The 10,037-nt window shown below is 40.5% G+C and overlaps 1 protein-coding gene across 2 annotated transcripts in view; it reads right to left on the reverse strand.

Moving 5' to 3' along the window:
• Positions 1 to 7,510, reverse strand: part of parvb (parvin, beta) — a 28,299-nt gene extending 20,789 nt beyond the window's left edge. The window contains exon 1 of one of the 2 annotated variants that reach the window (XM_088923136.1): positions 7,060 to 7,510. In XM_088923136.1, the coding sequence (XP_088779262.1) occupies positions 7,060 to 7,174 (115 nt within the window). In that variant the 5' untranslated portion in view covers positions 7,175 to 7,510. Of the gene's footprint in view, positions 1 to 698; positions 837 to 7,059 lie in introns of those variants that run through there. The other variant, XM_088923137.1, reaches the window with a different exon arrangement.
• Positions 7,511 to 10,037: the final 2,527 nt, after the last annotated feature.

A 10,037-nucleotide genomic window follows, 5' to 3' on the forward strand; every position in this document is an offset into this window, starting at 1 on the left:
TTGCTGCATCCCTTGCCAGCAATAAGCCGTTTTCTAATAATAGACAGATGTTTTCACTAACTAGTTTGTCAAGTAAAAACTTCTGCACCAATTCTGTTTTTAGTAACAATCTATTTCCTTAATCACTGTTCTATTCTTTAGAGCAGCTGTCTATACATCATCACTTAATTTTCCCCTACTTGCTATGCTCTACAGAGAATTGTAAGGAACAGCTCACCACACTATCTCTCTACTTAGAGCCAGTACTCATCACTGCAAAATACCACTTGAGTATCTTTAGCTCACGATGCATAATTACGCCAGGTCTTCTCTTCAGCAACTACAGAGCGTGTAGCTATGAATTGTTGAAACATATCTAATGCTCGACTCTCACGATGTGAAACACAGTGATTCTTCTCTCCGTTTCGGACTAGTAAAGCAGTCTGGACGTGCAAGACTGCTGTGCACCGTTGAATACCTGAAAAGTATTCTTTGCAAAATCTTGGCTTATTATACTCTATTGTCATTCACTTCCTATTGAAATAACCACTGACTGGGTTTGCACATGTATTTCAATCCAAATAGTAAAGATCTGAACTTCACAGGTTCCACAACTGCAGTCCTTGTAAAACAATCCCCTTTCATATACAGTATTTGCAGCAGGAAGCAAATCGGCCACAGCCCTTCACAAGCCCATCCCTGACCGAGCGCCACTCTACCTTGCTTCTTCCGTTTCGTCCCACACAGCAGGCCAGCCATGCTGCCCGGACTGAACTCTGTCCCTGATGGAGAATCCCTGTATTCTACAGCACAGAGAGGACGCGAGATGGTGCCTTGAGTGCAGTCAAGTGGAGAGGGCAGCTGGAGAAGCCAGAGCATGCCAGGCCAGTCAGCACGTGTTATTTCTGTCACAGCGCTGGTCCAGTTACACCTTGCGCAGCTTGTGTGCACATTGAGCGGAAACTCTACAACTAATAAACACTCAGCTAGCGCTGAGCATGAGGGCTGAATGGGAAGAAGACACTCTGCAGGTAAAATGTCTCCATTTATTAAATCTGCATGGAGGATATTCCAGAGCTGTATTTTATTTATCATGCATGCAATTCACAGCAAAACTGAAATATTGTAATTGCATTATAGCCAGATATTCAAAATGAAGAAAGGATGGTGAATGATAGTACAAGCTTGGCCTATATTCAGTGGACAATACAGTTTACATTTTCTTTTTTTTTAAAGAAAATGGTAATATGTCCTGCTGCATTACAGATATCAAAAACTTCTAAATGTAAAATAATCACTCTCCTAAATGATAGTCTTGCATAGTCTTTGCACAGGCAAATAGAAGTACTTGGGCACTAAGGGGATTTCAATCCAATTGCTAAGGACATGTGGCAGAGAGGCAAGCAAGTTGCTCCCATTAACACTTACAGAAATACCTGTAAGTTTCCGTTTTGCTCAATTGACATTGCAGAGAAGGCACTTGGGATCCCCAGTGAGGATCTAAGGACCCCCTACTCCCTTTTGAAAACATTGGTCTTAAATCAAGAATTCACTCATACTGTACTCCTCTCCTGCTTTTATTTGAGCACTTTGTAACTATGCCATTAGCATCACCGGAAATTGATGTTGTAATCCACTGCAGCACCAATCACATTTTGATAGTGGGTGTTGTTGAAAGCATCCTATTAAAAGCTAGCAGCTCAAGGGAGATTACAGAGCAGTGACTCTGAACCCATAATGTGCATGCAAACAGAGCAACCAGCTTTTGGGAACCGCAATTTTCTTTCACTCAGTTGTGCAATTTATTGAACCAGCCGTCTGCATGGATTCTACGACATGTCTTGTATGTGAGGCAAAACAGGAGTGTGAGCAGAAGTTTGCCCATTTGAGCATGCATAATTACTCACTTAGAGCATAGATATTCATTGTAATAATGTCTTACTGCAAGTTGCATCACAGTCTGACCATGAATCTAACCAAAATCCAAAGACTAAAATCCTTAAAGTCACCGTGCTAAACTACCAAGATGGTTTACGAGGATGGAAAGGTATAAATAACACCATTGCTGAAGGGAGATCAGTGACTTTAAATTTAGCCCATATTATTTATGACAGGAAATACTTGCCCTCTGTGACTAACAGACACATAATACCAGAGCCTCGTTTGTCAGAAGCACGGGAGCCTGGCTGGGATATATGACACACCTCTAGACTGGCCAGACACAGCCAGACTCATTAAGGCGCTCCCTGCCTGGTAAACAGCAACACGGGGTTTTCACTTGTGGTAACAGTGGATGGACCACATGGAGAAACAATAGACAAAAAGAACAGATTATGTTTTAAGCAATTGTGTCGACTACAAAATGCAGTTCTTATCTTTTGGCAAAGCCCATAATCAGTAGTGCATGGGTGTCAAAGACTAATTTACATTCAGGTATAACTGCGTCAGTGAGGAACGGGTGGACTTTTTGGCTTCACATGCACAATGTGCTCAAGAATTCTCCCCTCCTAAAACCTAAATGGACCAAAATGCTTTTACAAGGTGAACTTTAGCACCATTCCTACAAACAAATCCACCTGCACGTTACAGACCTTCGTAGTATCTTCCATTGCTGAAGCCGAGTAAACACTAGGCTGGCACTATACACTGAACACAGGAAACGCAGTGCAAGTGACATTGCTTCAGTGGAGATAAGATCGCTCTGTGGCATCAGGTTAATCTGAACACACCCTGTTGTCACTTCAGTAACCTCATATCGTGGCAAAATCCTTTGCAAGTCATACAAAACACTCCTACACAGACGTTTTCAAAGGAGTTTGATAAAAAAAAGTCATGATTTTCTTGAGTCTACAGTAAGCAATATACAGTTCTTCAAAGATAGGCAATATCTTTACAACAGGAGAGAATGTTTTAACATTATACATATTCTGTAGTGAAATACAATTAGTCCGATAAGGGCAATTTTGGGGGTAAAGTACAGTATTACGTCTCGACCCGTCATGTGTGTCACAGAAGTAAGCTAGCAGACTTACAAAGGTCTTTAAATAGAAAGTTTATAGTTACTTTTAGTGTCCCCAAGCTGCCTTTGAATAAAGGAACAAGTAAAGGTTGAACTTCACTTTCAAAATGAAAAAAAAGTCTAAACAAGAAACGTTTCAACTGTTCAATCTTATTCGTTTTAATCCAATTAGTGAAGTAACAGACGAAAGCATCTGGACTTCTCCAAAAGAACTATTTTACTGCAAATACTGTACTGTATAAGACTTAAAGACATTGCAATTATCAGCATTATAATCAGAATATAACACCCCAATGTTTTAAAATTATTTACCAACAAACAGTGCAATCAATAAATGAAAAATATTTTATTTGTTTTTATTTTTGTAATAGGTTAAGGTGCGATTGCTCTTCCATATCTCGCTTTTATTAGTCAAATTTGAACCTCGTAAAAAGCTCGGAGCGCTCCGATTCCGGTCTATAAGAGGTGCCACTGTGTACAGCATCATGCAATACAGCCCCATCTTGTGGCGGAAAAGTTCGTACAGCCGTTAGTCACTTCTAATAAAAAAAACAGTTGAAGAGACCCTAATTTGAATCTAAGAAAACGACCCAAGAATACAAAATACACACGTCTGTAAATAAAGGATGGGTTTTTATAAATTCTTCATCCTTATATTTCATTTTTCAGGTATACAAAAGAGATTTTGTACTTTTCATTTTTAAATGCAGCAATGAGTAACAAGTGGATTATTTGAAGATTAGAAGGTGCATTTTAAAATCTGATCAACACTTTTGATGGTTGACTACATTTTGTTCACTACCGAGAACAGTATTACAAGGCACCCTTGTTGATTAACTTTCAACAGAAGGTTTTAAAAGCACAGAAGCACAGACAGGGAATGACAGAGAATGATAGTGAACTAATACCTGCAGCAGTTAGTAGTGCCTCTTACTGGAGTCTAAAAGGAAGGCAGGTCTGATACAGGCAATTCCAAACACAAACTAGTTCTTTCAAGTGTTCTGCACTGTAGCACTCATGAATGTAATCAATATCAGTGTTAAACACAACAATTAGTGGGCAGCTGTATCTCAATTAACACTCAAGCGTAAAGCAACATCATACTGTACATCGGCCATAAAGCGTCAATTGATGTGCACTGACTGAAGAAAAAAAAACACCTTCTGAGTGGCCCAATTCTCACTGTAAAAAAAAGATGTGCTATTCATTAAGGGTACAAGCACAGCAGACGTCACCCTTCTATTTAAAAACTAGGCACTCCAAATACAGCTGTCAACACATCACACTTCATTCCAGTCAAGAAACATGCCTATATTGTATACTGTATAGAGGTAGGGCTTTTTCATCCAGCATACCCGAGACCAGTCTTTTTGTACTCCAGGACATAGTTTGTCTATATGTCCTCCCTACATTTTTAAAATGTATAGAACTCTAAAAATGAATATACTCGTATACTTAAAGAAATTTAAACATACTTTTCGGGAAGTCCTTGATTACCCTTCTTACTGAGGAGGCAGATGTTTCAGGTATACTCCAAAAAGGCAGTGAAACTGGAGAGCAGCTCTTGCAGACTGAGAACAGTGCTGTTCCCTTGCCTTTCTCACCAATGACTTGCAGTTCTGAACAACTGCTGTCATTTGATGCAGTCTCACTTCTCCGACAATGAGGAAGGATCCAAGTTGCATTTCTTTCTCCTTGATAAGCTTTATCTGCAGTAGCTGCAGCTATTTGGCATTTGTTCCACTCTGCACCTCCATGAAGCTAAAAGGCTATTTTTGGGGGGGTTCTATAAAATCCTTAGTGATCAGGATTGTAAAAAAAGGTAAAATGTTTCAGTAAAACTTTGCATTAAAATTGTTTCTGCGCAAAGAAAACATTGAAACAGGAGAAAAACAGAAGCTCTGCGTTTTTTGTACACAGAGGAGTGGAAAGACGCAGTGCATGCTCAGAGCTCATGAGTGACCAGGACCTAATCATGCCAGGGGCAGAGAGAGCTACTGTACCTCATCATCTACACACAGGGTATACGACCGTGACAGACACTGCTACCTGGAAAATGAAACACCCTCAGAGATTCTCTGTACAACCCGTGAAATGATCATCTTTGAAGATGACGAAAATCTTTTAAGACTGAAAAGAAAACATCTGCAACCTTAACTTCAAAGATGAATTTTTTGTCCCTGTAAAAAAAACAACAATTGTGTTAGTAAAGGCCAATAATACACTGTAGTAGTTCAGGTGGGTAGCTGTGTCAGCATGCGTAGGCTGCAAAGGAACAAGTTTTTCCATGCTGAAAAAAAGAAGAAAGAAAACACAACGTTTCGGCCGTGGAGCCTTCTTCAGGTGTGAGCTGAATAATACACTGGTTTAGTAGAGTAGGGTCTTGTCTGAAGGGTTGCGTTTTCAGATTATGGCAATCTACGTCTGCTAGCCAGAACTGTCGTACTTTAGTCGAGCACGGTTTCCCTCCAACCATTTTAACTTGCATGTTCATGTCCTATTCTCGATTAATTACAGTAAACCAAGAAGCTGTTGTGGGACAACAACTGCGCAGTGGAATTCCTCAGTAATTGGTCCACCCTCTCTCTTTCTCCCCCCCCTCGGCCTCAGAAGTCCTTATATGGACACACAGACACAGCCACAGAATCTCCCACCAGCTGCTGTTCTCCATGTGGCATCAGAAAGTCAGGACAGAGGAGTCAAATGTAAAGTAGGAGGAGGGGTGACAACACAACATTTTTTAGGACATGCATTCCAGCATAAGTAACCAATTTAATAAGAGCACTCCGTGCCTTGCATGTGTAGTCTCCTTGAGGCCTGTGTGATTTCAGCAGTTTGTTTGTTCCTCATACAGTATATGATGCTGCATTATAGTTACATCCCTTGTAATTAGACTGGATTTTAATTGCATCTCCTCTGTACATTTAAGTCCTGTGTCATTATAAGCTGTTCTTACTGTTTTAGCGCAGTTCATTTTATCAATAGTTTTTTTTTTAAAGGCAACTCAGGAAGAGTGTTGAAAACGTTTTTAAAGCACAACCATGCTTTCAGAAATCTTTTTAGACACCACGAGAGTTTGTTATCCAAGCCGTAGAAAGATTTACAGCAAGTTCTTTGAAGAGCACTCCCACGAATGTCCACACTCAAGTCGGATTCCTCAAAATGCTTACCAATCAGCATCTTTATCAGTTATAATAATAATGACACTGCATATTACAAAGCATTTTTTTACAAAAGTGGATAAGAATGCAATTTAAATATTGTTGCTTTTACATGTTGGTAAACTCTGACAATCTGATTGTTATAATGACTTTTTCATTGTAAACTCGGGTTACAAAATTAATAACCATTTTACAGGTGGGCTAACCTGTTTGTTTTGATGCCCAGTGATCAACACCTTCTGCTCCAGACACAGTCCATCTCGGGAGTGAGATGACTAGCAACTCTTATTATTCGATGGAAAGGGAACAGCTGTTCTCCAGATGTGGGGCTTTAACCATCATGTCTGTGGTCACAGGATGACTAACTTGTGGATTAGGGTGTGGGTCTTCTTTTGTCTCACTTCCTTTCTGGTCAGAATTTAGTAACTATAATGGGATTTAACTCAGTTATTACAGGTACTTGATAGAGGCTGCTGTATTGAGACATCTGTTCCTCTGATCTCCAGAATTGTAACACCGACATTACCTAACCATCGGATCAACAGCATACAGAGGTCTGCAAAGCAATTACTCTGACATCAATCTAGGGTTGGGCATTACTGATACAAATGTTTGTTTTTCTTAGATGAAAGTCCTAGGCACTAAACGAGAAGGAAAAAAAGAGAATAACAAGGGAGTGTGTGTATTCTCCAGCAGCAGCCCTTAATCATTCTGTACGCGCTGCGACTTGACTTGCACATTGTACTCATGTTATACAACAAACAAGGTCATTAGTTCGCGTACAATGTTGTGCCAATAGGCACTCATATCATAAACCCATGACACTCGTAACATGCCAAGTTAGTATCACACTCTCCAGATAACACAAGACATGAGAAAGTAACAGGAAACTCAACCAACCTTCTCGGGCTTTTTTCTTCCGGACGAGAGTGCCTCCCAGTTTTCCCAGAAAGGACTCGTCCTTTTTCATCCTGCCGGACTGCGCCGTGGGGGATCTGATCGGAGCCGTAGACATCTTGATGCTGAAGCTGCTCCTGACGGTGGTTTACAGACGAATCTGTGCGGAGCACAAACCTCTTAGGAAAACAATTCAGAAAGAATACCTGGCTCTGCTCGCAGGAAGGGGATGTGGCGAGCTATAGAGGTAAAAAAAAAAACAAAAACAAAGTTTAAGAAATACTAAAACCAACCAAAAAGCGTGTCTTGATATAAGCGGAGGGAGCGAGAGAAGGCTAATATATTCTCAGTGGAACGGGATGAATTACCATCCAATAAGAACTAAACTGACCTACAGCGCCCGTCTATGGGCTGGATGTCTGCGTTGGGAAACTTGAGTCACCACTGCACTCTGATGTGGGGGGAGTTAGTTACTGCAGCAATCAAATCATCCGGCAACTGGTCATCAGATCTCGGAGCAACAAAGTGACCATTCCGTTTCCTTGTAAAACGGCACCAAAATCTGTTCAATTCTCTCAACACCCGTCTGTCTGGTTGTGTTCACTCTTGCATAAAAAAGGGGTAGTACAAGGGCGATATACGAAAAGCATAGCGTTTTATCAATTTTTTTTTATTTCATTAGCTCAATTTGACCGATTCAAGGTATCAAGGCGATCCTCGCATTCCACGTGCATGCTTTATTATTAGAAAATGCCAAAGTCACCACTGATGGGAAAATACCAAAAGTACCATTCCTTTTCAAATATCATTTTACAGTTTTCTATTTGTTTAAATATTTGATTTCCTGCCAAAATCAACAAGATAGAATATTTTCAGTTCCTAAAACTAATAATGAGCACTTACACTATTCACTTCAAATAATTGATAATGTACTTTAGTGGTCTGGTGTTATGATGAAACAATTAACATTTATTTTTACTTTTTTGTTCACCTTTATTGTAAAAGGTAAGTAACCTAAAAAATAATTTCCCTTTCCCATTTCAAGCATTGTTTATGCAGCAGGGGAGCTGGAGCATATCATTTATAACTCAATACAAGCTTTTTTTAATTCCTATTTTTGAAACAAAATCTTTACATTTGACAGCTATCGTGGCTGCTTTAAGACTTCCTATGTATCAATTATAAGGTTAATTGAACCCTTTAATGGATCAAAGATCAAAAGGATTAAAAGAGATTAAAGTCTCTTTTTGGAGGAAAATCAGGGGTTACAAGCAAGAAGCCAGAGAATTGAGCAGAAGAATGATGTTTAGGCGGTGAGATGATGAGTGATTTGTGCTGACTAGCAGAGGAAAAGTTAACGTGAAAACTTTCAGCCAACCATGCAACATCCCCCCAGTTTTCGGTATTTGTTACTCCCAGGCCATGAAATAAAAAGTGTGACAACACAGGGGAAGAATTTCGAGTTTGCACATCCATGGGCTCAGTGAAAGAAAAGCCTGGTTCAATAATTTGGCCCGGCTGACCAACAACAAGGGGAATCGGTTCGTGATGAAGAGCACATTCAGTGACAAATGTCTGGACATGGAAACTGGGTGACACAGGCTGTTCTGGCTACCTAGAGAAGACCGGCTCAGTGACCACAACCTGGCCCTAGAAACTGGGAAATACAGACAGACCTGAATGCCCAGAGAGGACAAGCTCAGTGACCACCGCCTGGCCACAGATATGGGTGACACGGGTCATTCTGGCTGTCCAGAAAGGACAGGCTGTGCTCCCACTACCGTCAGGGTGAAGCAGAGACAGTTCTAATGCACTGTAAAAAATATTCAGGGAGTAGAGCAGAGAAACATTCTTCCCCGAAATTATAAAACATATTCCAGAATTTCTACACCTGTTAGATTCAGAAAAAGCTGTCACTCCTCCTCTAGGAGGCAGGAGAACACAATCTCCTGTCACAGCCAGGGATATAGACACTTTAGTGCCTAACCAGGAAATGTGAGTAGTGCAGCGGTGTTCTGGACCTGCTAGAATTTGTTTATGGTGACTCTCAGCCTCAAAGCCACATATAGTAGCACTGCTCCTTAGACAATAGCAAAGTCCACTTTCACAGGCCAGAAGCCTGAGCCCGTTACACACATTAGACCAGGAATAACTGGCTCAGATACACATGGTTTACATAATTTAATGACCCAGAGAAGCCCTGCAAGAATTCATTCTCACATCAGCTTCTACACCTTCTTACATAATTGGGTATAATGGAACACAGCATAAACCCAGTTATAGACATCAGATAAGGTAACACAGATCTTTGAAGTAACAGATCTCCCCAGCTGGAGAGGACTTTGGGCCTTCAATGACTTAATAAGGCATGTATGAAAGAGTAGTTCAGGTGGGTAGCTGCGTCAGCATGCGTAGGCTGCAAAGGAACAAGTAATAGGTTTATTCCCTGCTGACAAAAGGAAGAAAGAGAACACAATGTTTCGGCCGTGGAGCCTTCTTCAGGTGTGAGAGAGACAGTGCCCCGTCTCTCTCACACCTGAAGAAGGCTCCGCGGCTGAAACGTTGTGTTCTCTTTCTTCTTTTTTTCAGCATGGAATAAACCTATTACTTGTTCCTTTGCATGTATAAAAGAGGCCACCACAAAAACAGCCACAGGGAATACTTTACCTATCGGAAATAAGTTATCACTTGGAAAATTGATTGCTTGGTATGTTTGAATGTCCATGTACTGTTGGGTTCTGTGTAAAAGAGTCTTTGTCTTTAGTTAATCTGTAGTTGGTAAATCAAGAAGCAAGTAAATGGTTGTGTTATATACTGTAATTGTCATGTGAAGTTTATGTGCATCTGTGAAACTGTCTTACTCCTAACTGTATAGTTACTGCCCCAATGGACCTAGGTATTTCTCCTAGAACCATCAAAGGAGATTAGTTTGGAAAATACTGCCAAATATGTGGATATTGCCAATATTGCCAAATGTAGAT

This window comes from Atractosteus spatula, chromosome 8, assembly GCF_055471065.1.
Source record: "Atractosteus spatula isolate fAtrSpa1 chromosome 8, fAtrSpa1.hap1, whole genome shotgun sequence".
NCBI classification, from domain to species: Eukaryota; Metazoa; Chordata; class Actinopteri; order Semionotiformes; family Lepisosteidae; genus Atractosteus; species Atractosteus spatula.